At 51.4% G+C, this 23,312-nt stretch overlaps 1 protein-coding gene and 1 long non-coding RNA gene across 3 annotated transcripts in view; one reads left to right on the top strand and one right to left on the bottom strand.

The window, feature by feature from the left end:
- The window catches only part of LOC137206722 (uncharacterized), a 41,993-nt gene extending 28,333 nt beyond the window's left edge, over window positions 1-13,660 (top strand). The window contains exon 3 of the long non-coding RNA XR_010934809.1: window positions 13,233-13,660. This is a non-coding gene — a long non-coding RNA (uncharacterized lncRNA). The remainder of the gene's footprint in view (window positions 1-13,232) is intronic.
- NYAP1 (neuronal tyrosine phosphorylated phosphoinositide-3-kinase adaptor 1) lies at window positions 11,142-22,238 on the bottom strand. Of its 2 annotated transcripts, none has more exons than XM_067705728.1 (7): window positions 22,093-22,238; window positions 20,687-20,838; window positions 18,851-19,206; window positions 16,865-18,385; window positions 15,797-16,015; window positions 15,233-15,342; window positions 11,142-14,749 (listed from the first exon to the last, which is right to left on the bottom strand). In XM_067705728.1, exons 2-7 carry the CDS (start codon window positions 20,752-20,754, stop codon window positions 14,486-14,488), a joined length of 2,538 nt encoding a protein of 845 aa, XP_067561829.1. In that variant the 5' UTR covers window positions 20,755-20,838; window positions 22,093-22,238; the 3' UTR covers window positions 11,142-14,485. The 2 variants fall into 2 exon arrangements, with proteins under 2 accessions (XP_067561829.1, XP_067561830.1); XM_067705729.1 differs by lacking the exon at window positions 22,093-22,238 and adding an exon at window positions 21,370-22,070.
- Window positions 22,239-23,312: the final 1,074 nt, after the last annotated feature.

Raw genomic sequence — 23,312 nt, 5'->3', positions numbered from 1 at the left:
GGCAGGGGGCTTATCAGGGCCAGCGAGACCTCCAGCAGCCCCTCTCCCTTCATTCACATTTCTTAGTGCTAGAAGCTAAGATTATGACCTCTGTTCCCACTCCCACATCCCCACTGATGATCGGTGGAGTCCTTTCTGGATTAACTGATGGCTCAAGAGAAAGACCTTCGGATACTGACATATAAATGGAGAGCTGAAGGTCACACCAGCCTTTGACCATAAAAGACAGAAACCAGGGCTTCCCTGGTGGCGCAGTGGTTGAGAGTCCGCCTGCCGATGCAGGGGACACGGGTTCGTGCCCCGTTCCGGGAAGATCCCACATGCCGCGGAGCGGCTGGGCCTGTGAGCCATGGCCGCTGAGCCTGCGCGTCCGGAGCCTGTGCTCTGCAACGGGAGAGGCCACAGCAGTGAGAGGCACGCATACCGAAAAAAACAAAACAAAACAAAAAAAAGACAGAAACCAAAGCAACAAAGAGAGAGAGAGAAAAAAAAAATGACCTTGGCAGGAGCAGAGCAGAAGAAAATCTTAGAGAAAAAATTAATATTGTTAGTTGTTGGCTAGATAAGACTGATACTTCATCCTTGAAATAAATTAAAAATACCATGTAAAAGGAACATTCAGAGAACAACAAAAAATCTCTTAAAAATTAAAACTATGGTACTGAAAATGAAAAATTCAGTAGAAGCGTTGGAAAGTAAACGTGAAAAAAATCTCCTGGATAGTAGAACAAATAGCAAAGACACAAAACAATGAGAAAATTCAATATGGCACAAATGAATCTATCTATGAAACAGAAACAGACTCACAGACATAGAGATCAGACTTGTGGTTGCCGAGGGGTGATGGGGTGGGGGGAGGAAGGGATGGGCTGCGAGTCTGGAGTTGGTAGATGCAAATGCAATAACATCTAGAATAGATAAACAACAAGGTCCTACTGTATAGCACAAGGAATTATATCCAATCTCCTGGGATAGATCATAATGGAAAAGAATATTTAAAAAAAGAATGTATATATGTGTATAATTGAGTCACTTTGCTCTACAGCAGAGATTGGCACACCATTGTAAATCGACTACAGTAAAAAAAAAAGAAAAGAAAAAGAAAAGTCAAGGATCTGTTTAGGAGATTGATCCAACATCAAAAAACTAGACAGGAAGAAATTATCAAAATAAAATAAAATAAACCTCTAGAAAAATTGCCAGAATTGAAGAAACTAAATTTCTAGGTGGAGAGGCCCCATGTGTCATTGAATACATTGAATTAAAATAAACCCATATGAAGACAGATAATCTTGAAATTTCAGAATGCAGAATCCGAAGCAAAGATCCTGCAAGTTTATAGAAAGAAAGAACAGGAAATCAGAGTGACTTGACTTTTCAACATCATTGAAAACTAGAAGACAATAAAGCAATGCCTTCAAAATTCTGAGGAAATATGCTTACAAAAAATCATTATGCTGTACACCTAAAACTAACACAATGTTATATGTCAATTACAGCACAATTTTTTAAAAAAGCAAGCCTTCCATGGAAAAGCATGATATTAGTCTTAATACAGTTTATTGAAAAACTATTATCAAAAGAGACTGATAACGAAATTTAAGGAAAAGTCTGAGGAAGGATGATTGAAAATCTAGAATTCTGTACCTCGCCAAACTATCAGTCCAGTTAGGGTAAAAGACATTTTCAGGTATATGAAGTCGCAAAAAAATTATCTCCCTGGCACACTTTCCCAGGAAGCTGTTGGAAGAGAGGCTCCAATAAGATGAAGGAATAATCCAACAGAGAGGAAACAGGGCTCAGGAACAGGAACAGGGGAGAGAGGTGAACAGTGTCCTAGGATCACAGCTGTGTCGCAGCTTACAGCAAACCACCTAGAGCCTCCTAACGGGATGAAGGGCTACAAGACAGATGTCTTCAAGAAGATTAGCCTGGGGGACTTCCCTGACGGCGCAGTGGTTAAGAATCCGCCTGCCAGTGCAGAGGACACGGGTTCGAGCCCTGGCCTGGGAAGACCCCACATGTCTCGGAGCAACTCAGCCCGTGCGCCACAACTACTGAAGGCTGCAGGCCGAGAGCCCGTGCTCCGCAACAAGAAGCCACTGCAATGAGAAGCCCACGCACCACAACGAAGAGTAGCCCCCGCTCACTGCAACTAGAGAAAGCCCTTGTGCAGCAACGAAGACCCAACGCAGCCAAAAATAAAAATTAAAAAAAAAAAAGATTAGGCTGATCGATCACCTTTGCGATAGGTACCTGGAAAACTAGACAAAAACTTGTTAATTTGACAATTAACTCCAGGGGAAGAAAACTCCAAGAAAGAAAATACAATCATAGTCTATCACGTGGCTCAGCTGTAAATAATATTTGTATAATAATAATAATGTTATAAACACTGTATTCTGCTCTGACCAAAAATTAGGATATAATTTTTTTCAGGGAGGACGAGGGAAGGGGAAGAGTTGTGTATGTGTGTGGATTCAGGTGCCAGAGTTAAGCTCTCATTTTCTGTTTTAAGAAATCATATCTAAAACTGAACAAAATGGAGAAATAGCTGCACAAGCATGCTGTTTAGAAACAGGGAGGTACATACCAGAAGGAACGGCTGAAAGACTTGAAAATGATTGAATCTGAGAAGCAGGTGGAGAGTGTAATGAGGTGAGGTTGCCTTTATTTATTTATTTTTGGTCACAGCATACGGCTTGTGGGATCTTAGTTCCCCAACCAGGGATCGAACCCAGGCCCTCAGCAGTGAAAGAGCAGAATCCTAACCACTGGACTGCCAGGGAGTTCCCTGGGGTTGTTTTTCTTCAGGATTAGTCTTTGACTTTGTATTTGAGTATTTGACTTTTAAAATGATGTACGTGTCTAACTTGATAAAAATAAAAACAAATTAATTAAATCGAAGGCCAGGGGAAGGAGCAATAAAATGAAGGAGAGACTTAGGTGGAGCCATGGAACATTCTGTCCCTTTGCATTTTAAGTAGGGGCAGGGCACATCAAACTATATAATATGTGCAATGCATAATAAAAGATAGGATTTATATGGGACCAATTATAGAGCAAAGATGAGGAGAGACAGATGATGAGAGAGAGCAAGTGATAGAGAAAGAAAGAAAGGAAGGGGAGAGTGAGAGAGAAACAAATGCTAAGACACAGAAAGACAGAGACGCAGAAAGATATACCCAGATGCACATACACAAGCGAGAAACATGAAGAGATACAACAGGAAGAAATCCACAAGTACACTACTGGAGTATATACCCCACATGTGTGCACACAACCAAGTAAGGACAGAAACCCAAGTCTTCATAGGTAACATCTCAAGCTTTTGTTAAATGGCACAGAATTCGATTATTACCGCTAAATATCACTTCCACCACCACCATGAAACTGAAACTCCTCCACTTTCAAGACTTAGCTGAAGACTCCTCTTCTTGGGAGCCTTCCCGGCCACACCCGTCTGGAGCCACTGTTCTGTCTCCTCAACTTCTAGAGAAAGAAGGTCTTGCCTTGCCACTCACTTGGGGGAAAAACATAGATGGCCTTGTGACATTCTAACATAGCTATATTAAGCTGTTGCTCTTTAGCTTCCCAACGTTCACACGTTGCTCTTCAACTTGGTTATAAGCATATGGCGGTCAGAGGAGCCAATCCTTACTCACTGAGGAATCTGCCACAGGCCCAGCTCCCAGGGAGGCTGTGAATTGGAATACCTTCTCTGCCATTCACTTGCCATGTGACTTGGGGCAAGTTACTTGACTCCACTGTGCGTCAGGGTCCTAAATCTATAAAGCAGAGCTAGTATGGGGTTGAGTTATACGATATTGCCAATATTCTACCGTATTTGACCAACAAAAATGGCAACTTTATATGGTCCAACCTAATAAAACTGCAGCCTCTTAGGTGGTTTGTGGATTATATGCAGTGCATGTTGAATCGTAAGCAAGCACCACCCTGCTGCATGAAATGTGGACCTGGTAGTAAGCCACTCAGACCTTGTGGAACAAAGGCAACACCCTTGGAATGCAGAGCAACCAAGCAGAAAGAGCAAGAGCCTGGCCCTGGATATCCTGCAGCCTTCAGATCTGCTATGGACTGCTTATGTCTAGATGCGTATATGAGCAAGAAATAACTTCCCATTTAGGTTAAACTGTTGTTTGGGTCTGTTTTGAAGCAGTTAAATTGATATCCTAATGAATAAAGGGTGTGTGTGAGAGAGAAAGGATACCAGTATCTCTGCCTCCGGAGACTGGATGTGATGCTGTTGAGGCAGCAGCCTAAGACACCGCAGGTGGCTTGCGGGGAGGATAACGAGTGCAGGAAACTGACCTGTTCTCTTGGAGCCCAGGAGAGAGGTTGGAAATACTAGTTTGGGAATCACATGTGTATATATGATTATTGTAATCTTGGAAAGGGTGTGATCATCCTGGGAAGACATGTAGATACAGAAAAAAGAGACTGTATTAGCCAAGTATATCATGAAACGGTGAGGACGCTAATGACCATGATTATTATGACCACTGCTGAAGCCCTTCGACGTGAGCCAGGCGGGCTCTGAGCTAAATGCTTCAAGTGTGTCAGTTTAATTCTCAGGATAACCCCTTTGGTGGATGTCATTAATCCAATTTTACTGACGAGAAAACAGGCTTAGTGGATGGCAGAGCTGGGATTTGAACTGAGGTCTGATTGACTTCAAAGTCCACATTTCTAATCCTTACTCCATAAGTCTAAAACATAGTTTGGGTTTTTTTTTTTTAAACTTGTGGATGCAGGCATATAGAGTTGTCAAAACTCATCAAACTGTAGGCTTGAAATGGGTACATTTTGTTATATGTAAATTATACCTCGATAAAACTGATCTAAAAGAATAGAAATGTGATTTCAGAGTTTTCATTGTGCATGCATCAGGGGTCAATAACCAGTTGTTAACAGGACAGAATATAAACATAAAGTGTTAGCAAGTGATAAAGGTTAGAGCCCAAGGAAGATTTTGTGTAATTCCCCACCCCCACCCAATCTGAGTTTGAAATAAGTCTTATTGGCACACTCAAAAACATACAAAAACTGGTGGATGAAATAAAGTTGTTAGGTTTTACCACAGGAATCTCAAGGTACCACATTCTAAAGGTTAAGATCCTCTAACTCAGGGCTTCTTAACCACAAGGCGCAAGGTTTTTGTTTTTTTATTTACTTTATTTATTTTTGGCTGTGTTGGGTCTTCATTGCTGCACACAGGCTTTCTCTGTTGCGGCAAGCGGGGGCTACTCTTCGTTGCGGTGCTCGGGCTTCTCATTGCGCTGGCTTCTCTTGTTGGGGAGCATGGGCTCTAGGCGCGCAGGCTTCAGTAGTTGTGGCTCACGGGCTCTAGAGCGCAGGCTCGGTTGTTGTGGCACATGGCTTTAGTTGCTCTGCAGCATGTGGGATCTTCCCGAGCCAGGGCTCGAACCCGTGTCCCCTGCATTGGCAGGCGGATTCTTAACCACTGCACCACCAGGGGAGTCCCAAGACACAAGGTTTCTTGATCTCAATGCTATTGACATTTCAGACCAGAAGCTTCTTTCAGACCAGGTGCTGGTAGGGGGACTGTCCTGTGCATTGTAGGATATTTAGGCAGCCCCTCTGGCCTCTACCTGCTAGATGCCAGGAGCAACTCCATTTTCAGTTGAAACAACCAATAGTATTGCCAGACGTCCCCTGGGGGGGCAAAAGCGCCCAGTTGAGAACCATGCAATTAGCACATCAGCTGGGTGGTAGAGTCTCCTCTTGGGCCGCAGTACCACCAGAGTCAGGGACTCTTGTCCACTGGGCCTACCCAGGGTGCCACAGTCACTTTCTGGCCACCTGAGCTCATCCCACTCACCCTTCTGGGAGGGACAGCTGTTGATTGCCTCCTTGGCTGGATGCCTCTACAGCTGCACCCCGTCCATCCTCTCCCTGAATTGATCTGGTGGTTTGATGCTGTTTCTTCATCTGCACCAGCAATGGCTGGCCTCGCTGCTGTCCTCTTGTACCTGCCCCCATTGCATACACTGTAAAGCCCAAGTGGACTCCCCTTCCAAGGTGTAAAGAGCAGTGGTCTGTTGGTGGACGGGGCAATGCCCCTTCTCCCAGAGAGGCACCCCCACACTTCAGAAGGGCAGTGGAAGGGCAATCCTCCATCCATCATGAGAAGGGTGGGCTGGGGGCAGGCCTCATTCAAAGCAATGATTGAGGGCAGCAATGTTGGGTAGGCAGCCACCTATTCTCTTCTTGGGAAGGATGCGGATAACCCCCACCCCAGCAGGGAATTCTAGAAGCCGACTCTCCCTGTTCAGGTCTGTTCTGTGGTCAGGGGCCCTTCCCTCCCCGGGTGTATGGCTTTGCCTGTATAAGAAGTTCCTATTAGGAGCTGTCTTCTTTCTCTTGCCTTAGGACCTGCTAGGTGGGAAAGGAAGAAAGAAAAAAAAGGAGAGCAGGGGAACTTTTCCCCATAGACCTTTCCACTCACCCACCCCAACCTCAAAATCGAGGGGGGAGGTGTCCTCCATTTTTTAGATTTCCTTATCTCTAAGTAGACCAACCATGACAGTTTTATGACCCAAATGCAAGGATGCATTTTATGTTACTAAATGAGCAAAGTGACTTCAGATCTGAATGGGCAGTGAGATAAGTAATATATATAATTTAAAAATTTCCCTCTGGTTGCTAATTTTTCCAGAAAGTCTCCCCTCATGACTCTGAAATTTCTGGAATGTGTACATCTCGCCGTTCCACCCATCCCTGGGCTTTAAGGCAGGAATGTCAAACACAATCAGCATAAGGTCACCAGTTGGTCAGTGGAAATTTTTTGAAATGGTGGTGACACCAACCTCTGGTGCCTCCAGCCTGCGGTTTCTGGCTCCCAGCCATTTTTGGTAGCAAAAGATTGCCCTGGGGTGGTAGCAGAGGCCAGTGGGTGGCCTGGCTGAGTCCCCAGCCAACAATGCTCCTCACTTCATCCTGGGGGCAGTTTGGACCGGGCAGAGGAGCAAGCAAGAATGGAAGCTGTACCCTCAAAACAGGCTGCCCCTCTGAAGGTGCGTCTATTAGGGGCACCCGAGTCTGAATAGCAAGCGACTCTAACTCTTTGTGCCTATAAACCTTAGAGGCACCCTGAGGAAACAACCAAGCACAATGCAGGGAGTGTGAGTTATGGGAACAAAGGAAGCAAAGATAATGTGTCAAATTAGACGAGACAAAGAAACATAACCACCGGTTGCATTGCCTGGTTCTGGATAGAATCTCGGTCTGAAAATCACATGTTGAATATGCTCCAGTGTGATAGCATTTGGGAGGGAGATCTTTGAGAGGTGATTAGGTTTACATGATGTCATGGGGGTGGGGCCCTAATCCTTAAGAGGATTAGTGTCCTCTGAAGAGAAAGAAAGACTAGAGCTGCTCTCTCTCCACCAAGTGAAGACACAATAAGAAGGTGGCTGGCTGGCTGCAAACCAGGAAGACACCTCTCACCAGGAACGGAATTGGCCAGCACCTTGATCTTGGACTTCCCAGCCTCCAGAACTGTGAGAAATAAACGTCTGTTGTTTAAGCCACTCACTCTATGGTATTTTGTTATGGCAGCCCATGCTGATTAAGACACCAGGACACTTTGGGGCACAATTAGGGAAATGTATATACAACCTGGATATTAGATAAATTGAAAATCTATTGGGACTTCCCTGGTGGCGTAGTGGTTAAGAATCCGCCTGCCAGTGCAGGGAACACGGGTTTGAGCCCAGGCCCGGGAAGATCCCACAAGCCACGGAGCAACTAAGCCCGCATGCCCTAACTACTGAGCCCACGCACCACAACTACTGAAGCCCAGAAGCCTAGAGCCCATGCTCCTCAACAAAGAGAAGCCACCGCAATGAGAAGCCCTCGCACTGCAACGAAGAGTAGCCCCCGCTCACTGCAGCTAGAGAAAGCCCACGCACAGCAACAAAGACCCAAAGCAGCCAAAAATAAATAAATAAATTTATTTAAAAAACAAAAAAAGAAAATCTATTGACATGGGGAAGTGGAGACCATTAATGGAGAATAGCGGCTTTCAAAACAGCATGTGCAAGATAATCTCATTGTTAAAAAACATATATATGCATAGGAAAAGTCCTGTAATGTTATACAGTAAGCTGTGAAATGGTAACCTCTGGGTGGTGGAAATATGGTGTGTATTTTTTTCTTTTCAATATTTGATGACTTTCTAAAATGCATATATATTGCTTTGTAAAAATAAAAGGTTATTTTTAATTAGAGAGGGAGTGTGGTCTGGGAGGGGCTTCATAGATTGTTTGATCACAACCCTCATTTTTTTTCAAAGGAGGAAAATTTTTGACTCATCACACTGACTTTTAAAAAAACAACAACCCTTTTTATTGTGGAAAATTTCAAACAGACCCAAGTGTAGACAAAACATTCTACCAGCCTCAACAATGATCAACTCATGGTCATTCTTGTTTCATCCCCCCTCCCCTCCAGACCCAATGCACTTTCTCCCTTTCCTTTTTATTCTGAAGCGAATCCCAGACCTCACATAATTTATCCCATTAATATTTCAGTACTATCTCTTTAAGGACTCAAAAATACACAACCACAATACATTATCATGCCTAAAAAATTAATAATTCCTTAATATCATCCAATATCCAGCCAGTAGCCATAATCCCAATTGTCTCATAAATGTAAGAAGTCAGTTTATTTGGTTGAATCAGGATCTAAATAAGGTCCATAAATCACAGTGGATGATATGTCTTTTGCAGTCTCTTTTAATCTATGGGTTGTTGCTCCATCTCTTTATTTTCCCTGGTGATATATTTGTGGAGGAATCCAGGTGGTTTGCCCCGAGGTGTTTCCCACAGTCCTAATTTTGCTGGTGTTCAATGTGTTCTCCTCTCCTCTGTATTTCCTGTAATTGGTAGTGGCATCTAGAGGCTTGATCATATTCCTAGGTTCGATTTTTAGGGGGCAACAACACTTCATAGGTGGTGGTGCATTCTTCCATCAGGAGGCATAGAATGTCTGGTTGTCTCTTATGATGTGCTATGTGATGTTAGCTGCTGTTGAAACTCAACACCTGGATCCACTCCTTCAGGGTGATGCTCCAATTCTAAAATTCTATCTTTGTTCATTAGCTGGAAGAGTTCTATAAAGAAAAACTTCCCTTCACCGGTGATCTGATAAAGGCAGATAGATGCTTGATTTTTCCCTTTACTTACGAGTTTTCAAAATAATGAAGTGATTCTCTGGCATCCTCCAAAGGCGAGCAATTTTTCAGCCATTATGTACTCATGAATTTAACTCAGTCCACTGCAGTTCTTACCCTTCCTGATGCTCCAATTATCCCATCCTTTGGCCATTGGGAGCCTCTTCAGATTTGCTCCTGAGTCTTTTTGATGTGATCCTAGTAATCTTTGATAGAAATCTCTCATCAGAGCTGAAACATGATCTCAATGGGTAAAATGGGCCATGAAAGATAAGGCAGGTGTTATTTCTGAGGTCTTTTTTTTCTCTCCCCTTTGGTTCGAAAAGCATTCCCTCCCCAGTAAAGGTCTCCCCGACCCAGCTCCTGCCTCCCTCTTGACTTCAATGTTCCAGGGCCTTCTCACCTCTGGCTGTGCTGCCCTAGAGTTCCCTGCTTTGCTGGGGTTTCAAAAAGTAGAAAGTCAGCGTCGGAAGTGCCTTGGTGACCCCAGGAAGGGATGTGGAGTCCCAGGTGAGTTTTACCAGGTGTCAGGCAGGCAGGGCTGGGTCCAGGCTGACTTCCCAGGGGATGCTCATTCCTCCAGATGCTATGTGAGGTTTATAATTCCAGCACACCCTGTTCTTTCAACTTCTAACTCTTCTCAGGCCTTTGATCTTGTACACCTAGCAGAAGGGCTGTGTACCTCTGGCTCATGGCAGCCTCAGCTGCCTGCCTCTGCCTGAGCCCCTCCTACCCTGACTCTGTCACTCCAGCCTTGCTGAGGTTCTGGTCTCTTTCTCATCTCCCCCATCTTGGTCTGTATCCCTACCCATCTCTCTTCAGCCTCAAATGAGGTACTGTGCTATCTTATTCAATCTCCTCAACAACCCTCTAATCATTCCCATTTTATAGATAAGGAAAGTGAAAAACTTAGCTGTTAGTGCTGATCTGGGACTTGAACCCACACACGCCAGCTCCACAGTCCCTGACACCTCGTGCCTGCCTCTGCTTCTTGTCACTGAGCACTGTTTTTCTTTTTTAGAAAATAATATCTATTTTCTGATTTCAGAATGAAGACATAAAAATTCAAGCAATATAAATGTTACTATTTTTTAAAAGTAAACTTAGGTCCCCTCTCTTCTCAGACCTCAAAATCATCACCATCAACTATCTGGTGTATTTCCTTCCAGACCTACATAAACGTTTATGAATAAATAATTTTTCTAAAACTGGGCTTTCTCTGTATGTCCTTTTCTGCACATTGCTTTATTCACTTATTAATTTATTGGGAACTGCTTCTTGTGTTTAGAACATCTATATTTCCTGCATTCTATTTAACAGTTTTAGTTTTCCATTGTTCCCATAATTATTTAGTCAGTGCCATACTGATGAACTTTGGGGTTGTTTCCAATTTTTCATTATTTCAAACAATGCTGCAATTAGCACCCTTGTGCATTTAGCTTTGCACACCTGTGTAACTATTTCCGTAGGATAAATTCCTGGAAATGGAATTTCTGAGTCAAAACCATGCACATTTAAGATTTTCATAAATATTTTTAAACCAACCTCCAGAGAGACTGTATTAATTTACATTTACACAATGAATGCCTGTCTTCTGCACATACTTGCCAGACTGATGTTACGAGTTTTTTTCAGTTTTGTCTGATGGGTGAAAAGTGTTTTATTATGGTTTTATTTTGCAGTACTTATTGTTAAGGTTGAGCACGTACATTTGTTGGTAATTTCTCTTTCTTTGGTGAATTGTCTGTTCATGTCCTTTGTTCACGTTTGCTGGGGTTGTTTTTTCTTTTTCTTATCAACTCACAAATCTTTCTTATATATTGTATCAATCTTTTTAATATGTGTTAGAAATAACTTCCTTGTTTAATGTTTCTAGTTTGGATTTGCCATATAGAAGTTTTAGCTGTGAATGAGATCAGACTTAAATGCCTTTTGGTTTATTTGTTACTGTTTTTTTTTTTTTCTAATTTTTATTGGAGTATAGTTGATTTACATGTTACTGGTTTTCATATCATTTTAGAAGGGCCTCCTCCCTCCCAAGGTTATAAGAATGTTCACCCACTTCTCCCTTTTAATATTTTGTTTTTACATTTAAATCTTTCGATGTAATGAATGAAATAGAAATCCAGCTTCCCACACTCTCCCTTGACTAGCTAATTGTTCAAGAAACAATTATCAAATAATCTTTTCCCCACTATTCAAGTGCCACCTTTATCATGTACATGCTAGATTCCCATGTGCCTTTGCTGCTATTTCTGGACTCTGTTCTGATAGATTGTGCCATTCCTGTGCCAATCCCAGCTCACTGTGCTTTCAATATTTGATAGGCCAGGTCCCCCCCTTACTCATCTGTTTCGGAATGTTCTGGTTTTTCTCATTATCATTCTGGATAAACTTTTGAATAGTTTTGTCAAGTTTCCCAAATTATCCTTTTGAGATTTAGAGACTTCATTGAATTTACTGATTTAGGGAAGACTTACATCTTTTACATTACGGTCTTCCTATTTAAGAACTAGTTATTACTCTGCCTATTCAAGTCTTCCTTGCTTGAGAAACTCAAAGTACTTTAGTTTTATTGATTAATCGAATAGAGGTCCTATACTTTTCTTGTTAAAGTACTCTTAGATATTTTATGATTCTTGTTGCTCTTATAAATGAGATATTTCCTTCCATTAACTTCCTAACTAATTATTAAAAAGCTATTGGAAATCCTGCCATTTTCGACAACATGGATGGACCTTGAAGGCATGATGCTAAGTGAAATAAGTCAGACAGAGAAAGGCAAATACCGTATGATCTCATTTATATGTAGAATCTGAAAAAAAAAAAAAGAAAGAAAACCAAACTCATAGATACAGAGAGATTGGTTGCCAGAGCTGGGAGGTGGGAGGTGGGGAAAAATGGGAGGTGGTCAAAAGGTACAAACTTCCAGTTATAAGATAAGTAAGTCCTGGAGAGGTCATGTGCAGCATGGTAACTATAATTAACAATACTATATTCTATGTTTGAAAGTTGCTAAGAGGGTACATCTTAAAAGTTCTCATCACAAGAAAAAAAAATTGTAAGTATTTGTGGTGATGGATGTCAACTAAACTTATCACGGTGATCATTTCACTATATATATATATAGTGAAATTTAAAAGAAACATAAATAATTTAAAAGCTATTCCTTGTTCTTAACTCTTATCTCTGTCCACACCCTCTCTATGGAGCTCAGTCTTGGCCTTGAGTACCATCTCTATGTTGATGACTCCTAACATCCAGTCTTGTCGGCTCTCCCAAACCATCATCGTCTTATCTCTAACTTGGTATTTCCTAAATTTCAAAAATTCTCACACCACTGTCATAATTTTTCGTATTCTGTATTCCACCTGTACTGTTATTTATTTGCTTACTGTTTTTCTTTAAACCAATTCATTAAAAATAAATTTAGCCTTATCTTGTGCAATAACTGCTGTGACATAACAAGTAGTGTTCTGATGTGCTGATTAGAATTTCTCTAATATGCATCCGTATAAATACAGAACTAAAAGGCATCTCTGGTATCATCCTTGCATTTTTGAATCTCTGGTCTAGCTGGTAACAAACCTGAATATTCGCCATTGCTTCCCAGTCAACATTCTTCCCTCACGGCCCCTCTCAACCCCACTTTCCATGCTGTGTCAGGCTGATCATTTCCTCAGCCACCTGAGCGCCCAACTTGGGCTTCGTGGATACCCGCTTTGGCCCCTTCATCCCCATCAGAGGATGTTTTCTTTCAGTTGCATCTTGCAAACTGTCCCTTTGCCTTCCATTCTCCCAGACACTCTTTTTATCCTCCTCCCTGGATTCCTTCTTGAGGACCAGCCTCTTGCTTTGAGGCCCCTCCTTCTCCACCAGCTTCATCAAGGTTGACTCACTGCCCTCAGCATCATTTAAACACAGTTGCTGTGCCCATCCCACCACGGCAGATAATCATGACACGAGCTTGGGACCTTCCCCCTGCTCATCCAAACCTTACCTGTACTTTTAGGCTCACTGTACCTTGTCGGAGGAGTCCAGCTCTCTCCCTCTCCTACTCCTGGAGCACTGCCTGGTGTCGGCTCAGGTATCTCACCTCCCTGAATAGACTACAAGCTGCTTGAGGACAGGCTTCAGTCGGAACGTTCCTTCTGCATCGGCGCACGGCCACGCACACATCAGATGCTCAATTAGGGTTTGCTGAGTCACTGCACGGTGGCGTTCCCAAAGACTTTCCTCCAGCTCCACCTCTCCCTCTCACGTGCCATAGTAACCCGCCCTGCACAACCTCTGGCTCCCACCAACCAGGGGCAAGAGTGAAAACGGGACGGGTATATGAAAGGCGGAGCGCACTGAAACATAAGAAGCCAGTTCTAGGATCGTTAGTCTTTTAATATATTATTCTGAAAAGAAAGGAATTAAAAAAAAGTTCCTGACATCTCTTCTGAGTTTTTTGTTTTGCTTTTTAATTTAAATAAATACCCTGCCCGCCCCCCACCCGCGAAAATTTCCCTCCTTCCCCATCATCCCCCCCATCCCAGGTGCCAGACCCTCACCCCGGAGCTAAGTAAGATGCCTGCTTCAGAGCAGGCCAAGCTCACTACCAAATACTGGCGACTTGTAAATACTGTAAATGAGCCCTCTGGCCCCCGGGCTCCCCGGAGCCCCTCCCTTCTCCTGCTCCACTCCCCACTCCAGACCTGTCCCTAGCTTTGGCGGGGCGTGGATAGCAGGGCCTTTAGGCGTTGGGGAGAGTGCCAGCTTGGTTCCCTTTACTTGCCTGCAATTCCCCACTCCCTGTTCAGGAGTAGATCAGAAGGGCCAAGAATTGCCCCCCAGCCCAAAATAAATAACAAAATAAACAGCACCTCCCCCACTCCCCACTCTCTAAAAGAGCCCCTCTACCTCTCACTCTCCGGTCCCTGTCCCTCGCTGACCCGCCCCCCCTTCTTCCTCCCTGACCCTTCCCTCCTTCCCCATGCTGACCTGGGCTTGGCCTTCGCCCCCTCAAGAGAAGGGGTCTGCTTGGCTCAGTGGGAAGAGCGGCGGAGGGCCTCACTCCCAACCTCAAGCCAACCCTCCCCCAAGTTTCTGGGGGTGCTGCTTGGCGCCCCCAACCCGATGGGCCCGGCCGACTCCCCGTCTCGGGGGCTAGGGTGGAGGGCAGAGGTTCTCCCCGGCTCTCTCTCACCTGGTCCTTCAAGCGTCCCTCTTTCGAGGCCGGTCTCCCCCGCCCCGCTCCCCGGTCCCGGCGCCCCGGCCTCCTCAGATAGCGGTGTCCCAGAGGACTGTGTGCTGCCGGCGGCAGGGCGGGGTGCCGGACTTGCGGGGCTCAGGCCCGCGCCGCCAGCTGGGGAGGATGGGCATGCTCTCCTGCTTGCAGAGGCCGCGGTCGGGACGGTGGCGCGCCTTGATCTCCTTGCACACGCAGCGCTTGCGCTCGATCACCTCCAGCAGCTTGCCGTCGCGCTCGCGGGTGGCCTGGGGCGGCAGGGGCAGCGGCAGCGGCAGCGGCAGCGCAGGCTGGATCTGTGTCCCTTCCTCCCGCCGCCGGCCCCGACGGGGATGGGGGGGGAGGGAGGAATAAGGGGGTCAAGGACCTCAGAGTCACCCGGCCCTGTCCCCACCGCCGAGCGCCGAGGCCAATGCTTGGCCCAGAAACAAGTCCTCTCTTGCCCCCAAGGCCTCCGTCCTCTCTCCCTGCGCCCTGGTGCCAGGCGGTGCGTGTCTCACCCCAGGAAGGGGCGCCTTTTCAAAGCTGTCTTCCCAGCAGGATGCATTTTTCCACCCAGAAGGGATGTCTCTTTCTAAACGCAACGCACAAAGGCGCACGTCGGCCAGTGGCGGCCCTGGCTGGCTACCCAGGATCTCCCCCACCCCCTCGCTCTCCAGCCGTCCCCGTTAGTCTGTGGCAGGCCCCAGCCTGAAGTCTTGCCTTTCTTCACTCACCCGGGCCTTCTTGCCTACCTGTTCCTTCACAAATAAAATGCCCAACCCCGTCTCCCTCCTCACCTGGCTCGGGGCATCCCTGGGCTGGCTGCAGGGCCGAGGGGTGTGGAGCGCGGCCTGCCGGACTCCTGAGGTGGAGGCGGAGCGCCCCAGGCGGTAGCCTCCCGTGAAGTCTGAGGCAGAAGACAGAGGGGTGAGAAGGGAAGGGGCTTCCACGTTCCCCTCCCCCAGTTCCCTGAGGACAGCCCGTGCCAGGCCGCCCCCACCCCCAGCCTCATTAGAGGAGGAAAGGGGTTGGAGATGTGGTATTATAATGTAGGGCCCACGGGCTTCCCGGGTGGCACAGTGGTTGGGAGTCCGCCTGCCGATGCAGGGGACGCGGGTTCGTGCCCCGGTCAGGGAGGATCCCACATGCCACGGAGCGGCTGGGCCCGTGAGCCATGGCCGCTGGGCCTGTGCGTCCGGAGCCTGTGCTCCGCAACCGGAGAGGCCACAGCAGTGAGAGGCCCGCGTACAGCAAAAAAAAAAAAAAAAAAAAAAGAATGTAGGGCCCCGGATGAGGACCCTGAGAGATTCCCCCCAGCCCGCCCATCTGTGTGCTGGTGTACGAGGGCTTGAGCGTGTCACCTCCGTTGCGGTGGCAGGCGGGGAAGGTCTGGCAGGGTATGGGCAGCGCGGGGCGGCTTCCTCCTCGGTCCCCTCCGTGGTGGATCCTGGCCAGCAGGCCCTCTGCCCCCTGGCTCCTCACTGGGATCCCTGATGCCACAGAGCCTCTGTCCTCACGCTCCACCTTGCCTGCACCCTCGGCACTGCCATTCCAGGCCTGGACACTGTCCTCGACCTCTCCTGGGTGACAAGGAGAGCTCTGAGACTGTACAAGGAGAAGGGTCTTGCTGTCCCCCCAGCTATACACACCGCGGCCTGGATGGACCATAAGTAACTTGCCCCGTTGCAGGTCACAGCTGGGAAGTGGGGGGGGCCCTGCTTCACACAGAACATACACAGAAGGAGGGACGCCAGTCCTGGCACCACCCCTGGGCTGAGAATCATAGATATTTACTGCTGCCAAACCCTCTTCCCTGTTCAGAGGGGTCTCCCCTACCCCAGTTTAACTTCAGAGCCCCTCCAGCCCCAGACAGTGCCAGAATAAACACCGTCTGAAACAGAGACCGGGGGGGCTGTTCCCTAGGAGGGGGAGAATTCCCAAAGCCGGGAAGTGAGAAGGGGGGCATTGGGGGAAGGGCTGCATGTGAACTAAGCTCATCTCCCAGAGTAAGCCTGGCAGAGCATTGCGTTGCCAAGCAACGGTAGGGGCCTCCCTCTCCTCTCCCTCCTGTCTGGATGGGTTGCCATGGTAACGGCTGGGAGGCAGCTGTGTTTAGCTCCTAGTGTGCGCACACTCACAAACACACACCCCTGCAGCCCAGCGAAGGGAGGGGCAGGGAATAGAGCGGGACAGGGCAGGAGGAGGAGACCAGATTCTACCCCGTCCCCATCCCAGGTCTTCCTGCCCCTCCAGAGCACACACGGGGACCCCATCCCTTCAGTCTGCTGCATGCCCCCATCCCTCTTGTCTCCCAGAAAAGTTCCCAGTTCAGGACAATGGGCTGTGGCTTCCAAGTATGCCCTTCAACACCTCCCCCAAATCATCACGGACATCCCCTGTCCCCTCCCCGTCACCCCCTCCTCACTCACTGTCCAGCTCTTTCGCCTTCCTCCCGCCATACAGGACCTTCCTCTGCAGAGCCCAGCCTGCCCCAAACGTCGAGGCGCCCATCTCCTCTTCTTCCTCTTCTGGTGTCCCCGCGCTGGCGATGACGTGGGCACAAGAAAGGCTGGCAAAGGCCCCCCCGTCGGTCCCTTGCTCCTGCAGCTGGATCTTGACCACGGGGGATGGAGCCCCCATTCCACAGCCCTTATTCAGCACCCCCCCAGCCTTGAGGCTCTCATAGGCAGGGGGTCTCTTGAGCCCAGCTGCCGCAGCTGGGTAGGTCCAGAGGGGGGTCAGGGGGCCTGCAGTTGGGTCCGGAAGGCTGTGTGGGGAGGCCAGGCAGGCGCGGTGGTGGAGAACCCCAGCTGCTGCGCCCATAGCCCCGCCATGGGGGCTGGACTTCCCAGGCACGGGGGGTCTCGAGCGGGTGCACAGCATCCCGTGGAGGACTGAGATCTCCTTCTCCGTCTTTGGCTCCCCAGCGCCCAGGGGCGGACCGGTGGGCAGGACGGAGTGCGTGGTCACCTTGACTGCTGAGTACACCATGGTGTAAGACACGGCCTTGTCCTTGGGGGGGCCGGGGAGCAAGGCAGCCGGGGCAGGAGGGGCTGCCGGCACCCCTGCCGCCTTGGGGCAGATCATGCTGTGGGAATTGGGGAGCTCCCTCTCCCCCCGGGGCTGGCCAGAGCCCTGGGGCGGCAAGGGTGTCGAGTGGCTCCGGGCTCGGCCCGAGGGTCCCAGCAGCAGCAGGTTGGCAGCGGGAGGCGGAGGCGGTGGGGGAGGCGTCTCCCGCTCCCGGGCAGGCACTTGGGGAGCTGGGGTGGAGCCGGCTGGCTCCTTGGAGTGGCAAAGGACTGGTAGCCTCGAGACCCCATCGCCAGGGGCTCGGGAAGCAGGCTTGGCCTGGGGGAAGGCCAGGAGTGGAGGACGGTGCTGGAGGAGGTTGGGGAAGGGCGGCGGGATTTCACAAGGAGTGGTCTTCGTGGGCGTCCCCTCCCTCCGGCTCGGGAGGGCTGAAGCTGGACGGCGCTGGGTGTGGAGCTGAAGGGCGTGAGGCTGGTGCGGTGTGGAGCTTGCCGTCAACGGAGGGGCCCCATTGGCGCGGCCTTCCCCGGCCTCCTCGGGCAGCGGGTACTTCATCTCCTCGTATATGGCCTCGCTCTCTTCTGAGTCCGAATCAGCGCCAGCCGTTGGGGTCGGCCCCCCCCCACCCCCAAGAGGGGGCCCAGTCAGTCCCCCTCCACTCCGCCCTCCTCCCCTGAAGACATCCCCCACCATCTCAATGTACACCGGTTCCTCTTCCTGGGCACCCACCTCAGGGTCCCCAGCTACACAGGACCCCCTACTGAGGCGGTGAAGGGGCGGGTTCCCCCCTCGAGGAGAGGCGGCTGGGGGACAGGACTCATCAAAGGAGACAGAGAGCTGGGTGTTGGGACTTCGCCTGGGCTTCTGTGGAGGAACCTTCCGGCTGGACTCGCGGCCCTCCGGGGTTGGCTTTTGTGAGCCTGGGCAGGAGTGGGAAAGAGAACAAGAAACCGGGCTGTAAGTCGAGGAAGGAAATGGGGAGAGCCAGTGTGACCTCTTGACTCACCGGCAAGGACATTTCTGCCTCTTCATTTTCCCCACATCCCTCAACTTACAGCCCCAGTGGGTTCTTTTCCTACCGGTCTGCCTCCTGTCCTTCTAATGAACGCCCCAGAATCTGCAGCTCCCACCCTCAATTCTCCCTGACCCTCAAGGCCCTCCAGGGCCACCCCTTTCCCAAGAATGAACTTTTCAAGGATCTTCCCCTGCCCTTGAATGGTTCATCTCAGGCCCTTCCAAAAAGGAACCCCCCCACTCCTTCTGAGAATGGAACCTTCCACTTCCTTGGTTCTTCCCTGAATGAACCCTCCCGGCAGGCCTCCCCTGGCCTGGAATGGATCCTCCCAGCTCCCGGCTCCTACTGGGCAGGGGTGCTGGTGTCTCACCTGCTTTCTTGCTGGGGGGCGTCTCTGCCCCCGGCCCTGCCATGCTGAGCTTGGTGCTGGGGTGTCTCCGGGGCTTGGCCGGGGGTCTTCGGGTGCTGCCGTCCTCTGTGAGGCCCCCCCCGCCCCCCCCAGGCACGCCCCCCACGCTGTCCATGCTGCCCACCGAGTGGCAGGAGAGGGAGCGTGGGGCCATGGCGCTGCGGCAGGGGTGGGGGGTGTGCTCTTGGGAGGCGGGCATCGTCATGAAGCCCATCCTGAGCGAGCGGCGCAGCGAGGCAACGTCCCGCACGCGGACCCCCGGCCCTGGGCCGGCCCCGGGCCCCGAGGAGCCTGCAGGAGCCCCCTCCTTACTGGAGCTGGGGAGAGAAGGCCCAGATGGAGCAGAGGTCGGGCCTCAGGCCTGGGCCTCCGGCTCCCATACCCCAAGAGGGGTTTGCAACCCTGTGGCCTCCCAGGTAGGAGGAGGGGGGCCGGGGTGGAGATGGGGGGAGCCTGAGGGTCCAAAGCACTAAAGAAGCTTCAGACTGAATTTCTAGGCTTTGAAAAAGGCAGGGATGAGAGAAGGGGTGAGCCTGTGTGCAAGGGAGCATTCCTGGAGCTGGCCGACCCCAGCCTGGGCATCTCTGGTGCACACACACGTGTGGACAACTTCGTACATAGAGATGCAAACCCAGGCAGCGCAGCCCCGCCTGGCACATGCTTCTGCCACCCTGGCTCTGCTCCTTCTCACCCTCACGCTGGCCCACACCTGGCCTCTGGCCTCCCTTCATGTCTGGCTGCTGCGGCCTCCACTCCCACACCACCTCCTTTCCCAGACCCGGGCTGTACCGCCGCATCCTCAGAGCGGCCTCCCGCAGCTGATCCTTCTTCCTCCCTGCCTCTCTCTCTTTCTTTCTTTCCTTCTCTTTCCCTCTCCCTCTCCCTCTCCCTCGGCGCTGTCCTCTCTCTGTCACCCTCCCAGGCTTACCCCCCATTCCCTTTCACTGTCTCTGAGCTTCTGTGTAAGTGAAGAGGGGGTGCGGCTGGCAGGGAAGAGGGGAGAGCTGCGGTGGGGTGGGCTCTCATTAAGGCCCTGTCTGCTAACCCTTCATTAGGGAGAGATCAGTGCAGTGATAGCTCTGATTAATCTAATTAACAACAAGAATTAAACTCCACAGTTTTGAGGAGGGAGAAGGGAGCAGGGAGGTGGCTCTGACTCAGGCTCCGAGCGGCTGTGCCACCAATGGGAATGAAGAGAAAGGAGCAAGACAGAAGAGGCCAGGTGCCAGGTCCCTGGGAGGGCAAGGAGAGGGGGCGACCTGTGTGTGTGTGTGTGTGGTGGTGGTGGGGTATTGGTTCCCAGCCCTGGCTCCTCTGCAGGGCCAGCCTGCCCCCCTCCCACACACACACAGCCCCATCACTGGGAGGGGGCCAAATGGATCATCTCTGGTGCCCCTCAAATGACCCATCCCTGGACTGTGAGGGCAGCAGGGCCTGCCCCTTCCAAGGTCAGGTGACAGGGGAACCAGGAGCCAGGCCCACACTGACAGAGAGGAGGACATCACAGGCCAGAGGTGAGTCAGGAAGGAGTGTCTTGGGCCTCTGGGGATGGGGAAGAGCCCCAGGGTGTCCCTGGGCTGGAAGCCCCCTGAGAGGCCAGGGCAGGGGCTGGAGCCAGGAGCCAGGAGCCGGGCAGGGACAGGGCGTGTGCAATTCCAGCAATTCTGTAGTGAGCACGGCTCTGAGATCAGACTGATGACCAGGCTGTTGGAGTCAGGAAGGGCAGAGGGATGTGGCCCCGCCACGAGGGAAGCAGAGGTGGGACAGGTGAGGGGGCAATCTGGGATGCGGCCTTACCTCCTCTTGGCCTCCTCTTCCTTGTGCTGCCTCCACTCCAGCTTGGTTTTTCGGTAGAGGAGGTTCATGTCGTGGGGCAGGAGGCAGGTGCTGGGGATTCCTGCTCAGCGCCACCAGGCCCGGGGGGCGACCCTCCCTGGGTCCCGGATCCACTTGGTGGGGGGGAATGGAAAGGAAAAAAAAAGAAAGATGTGGGGTGGTCGGGGCCAGGAATGAATGAGAAAGAGAGAGAAGGGAGCAGAGATGTGACTCTGGTCCTCAGAGAGAGGAAAACAGATGGAAGCACAGAAAACCCAACGCCGCCTTCAGGACCCACACACGTACAGACACAGACGGACATGTATCCAGAGTCACACACCCTGACAAAGGTGTTCAGAGCCACAGATACACACTCTGGAGAGATCAGACTGACACAGAATCCCATCCTGTAAATACATCCTGAGCCACCACACAGACAGGCCCCACCAACCTACAGCAACCCTGCGGCCACACAAACACACGTTCAGACCCACAAACCACCGGGCCACAGACCCATATCTACCAACAGAGGACCAGACACGCTGATTGGCACAGGTAAACACAACCTAGGAACAGCCAGACACACAGACATAAACACCCCGACACACCCACAGCACACACAGACCTCCAGACACACACAAATCGGCGCACCGAACTGGACGTACCTATAGACAAGGAGTCATGCCGGGGCCTACTTGCCTACACTGCACCCCGCTGGGGAAGGGGGAGACGGTCAGACTCCCCACCCCCTCTTGGGGCCTGAGGCTGGGGGGTGTCATGAGGGCAGGGCGGGGATGCTGGAGAAAGGGTGGGGGCATTCTGAGTTGGGCAGCTACAAGACCACCCATCCATGTCTCTCCATTCCCTGCCGACCCCCTCACCAGTCCTTCGCCTGGGCCCGGGCTTCCGTCCACCCCTATTCCTGCACCCTGGCCCCTCAGCGAAGGTCTCCGCCTCCCTCGCTGAGCGCCCAAATCACCTTCCTCCTCAGGGATCTGGGAGGCTCTCGGCTTCCCTCTCGCAGTCCCCGCCCCTCCATCCCACCCGGGGGTCTCCAGTCTGGCCTCATAGCTACCTTCTGAGCTGCGGCCTCCATACCTGCCCTGGTTTCCCTTCCCCCAAACACACTCTCCTTTGCGCTTTCTGCCTCACCTCTCCTTCTAGGCGCCCCTCCTCACTGCCGTCCTCTCCCTTCCCTGTTTGTTCCAAACCTGGCCGGCTTCATCCCCCTCTCCATCCAAAGGCCCCAGGTTCCCGGGCACCCCTCCCCTTCCCCTTGTCCTGCTACCCTGGGTTTCTCCGTCTCTCGCCCCGCCAATCCTCCCTACCCCTTGTGCCCCCATCCCACCTCCCCGCACCAAGCCTCCCCAATTTCTACATCACCGTACCTGGCCTGCCGGGCGCCGGCCCCCCCATGCCGGGCTCCGCCCGGAGCAGGAGGAGGGAGGAGGAGAGACAGAGAGAGACCGGGGGGGAGCCGAACAGGGCCCTGCCGCAGAGACAGCCCCGCCTCCGGGTCCGCCCCCAGACCCGCCCCCGGCCCCAAACCCACCCTTCCACACCCTCCAAGGACGGAGCAGGAGTGGCCGTGCTGCGCTGCGCCGCTAGGCTGCGGTGGGGGGCACTGGGCCAGCGGAGCCGGCGGGGGGACTCGGAGAAACGTCGTGGGGTGCAGGGGACCCGGCGCCAGCCCGTCCCCGCTTTGGGGCGTCCGCTCCTTGTAGCCCTCGCCCCTGCCCGGCAGGGCCGTGCTGGGTTTGGTGTCCAAGGCCCCGGCGGAGCGAAGCTGGGCGCAGCGCGCAGCGGCGCCTCCCAGCGGCGACCCGGGGCCTGCGCCCACGCGCGTACCCCGTGCAGCCGGCGCTCCCCGGGTGCGCACACCACGTCCGGCCCGGGCGAGGTTGCGGCTGCGGGGCCCGGGGTGCAGTGAGGCGGCGAGGCCGGCAGGGGGGGCCGGTTTCCGGGCTGAGGGGCTCTGAGAGTCGGGAGCTGGACCATCCGCGTCTTTGTCCAGCAGGGGGCGAGCTCCCTGGGCCGCGCCCCGTCTTCCAGCCGCCCCCCAGGTACAGGGAGGGCACTGGAGCTGGCTCTCTTGGTGCTCGTCGCCAATCCCTGCAGGTTCCCAGGGGTCCAGGCCTGTTTCACCGCCAGGGCTCAAAATCTTTTGCCCGTCCGCCCCCGCGGCCCAAGTCATCCTCCCAGTAACCTTTGACTCCGCAAAGTAATGAATATAAAGAGTAAGTCGTAAATGGCCCCATATATTAAAAGGCTATTACAAATGCCCCTGGGAGAGTTAACACATTAAAATACATAACTATCCTTTCACATTTACACCTTAGTGTGAATAAACTCTTATTTATTCATTCAACAAACATTTCCACAGAGACCAACAATGTCCCTGGGACTGTAGACACGGAGGAGTCCAAGATGATGTTGATTGTCTGAGTTGGTGGGAAGAGGAGGATGCAAAGATAAGGTTGAATACTTTGTAGCGAGCTATCGCAGAGGGAAGGAGGATCTAGGGGCGGAGTAGCGGGGCTGTGTTCTGAATATTGCCAGAGGGGAGAGGGTCTGGGGGTGGGGGTGGGGCCGTTGCGTGGGAGGCTGC

This window comes from Pseudorca crassidens, chromosome 15 (genome assembly GCF_039906515.1).
Source record: "Pseudorca crassidens isolate mPseCra1 chromosome 15, mPseCra1.hap1, whole genome shotgun sequence".
NCBI classification, from domain to species: domain Eukaryota; kingdom Metazoa; phylum Chordata; class Mammalia; order Artiodactyla; family Delphinidae; genus Pseudorca; species Pseudorca crassidens.
Note: the sequence above shows the minus strand (reverse complement) of the source record. Positions and strands in the feature narration are given on the sequence as shown.

What these genes read in the sequence shown, in the direction of transcription:
- NYAP1 (XM_067705728.1), bottom strand. Translation starts at nt 20,754, where the DNA reads ATGAACCTCCTCTACCGAAAAACCAAGCTGGAGTGGAGGCAGCACAAG. An exon ending in GAAGAGGAGGCCAAGAGGAG is followed by an intron (nt 19,207 to 20,686) that starts GTAAGGCCGCAT and finishes TTCTCTCCCCAG; the next exon opens with CTCCAGTAAGGAGGGGGCTC. An exon ending in CGCCTGCCACCGCAACGGAG is followed by an intron (nt 15,343 to 15,796) that starts GTGACACGCTCA and finishes CTTCTGCCTCAG; the next exon opens with ACTTCACGGGAGGCTACCGC.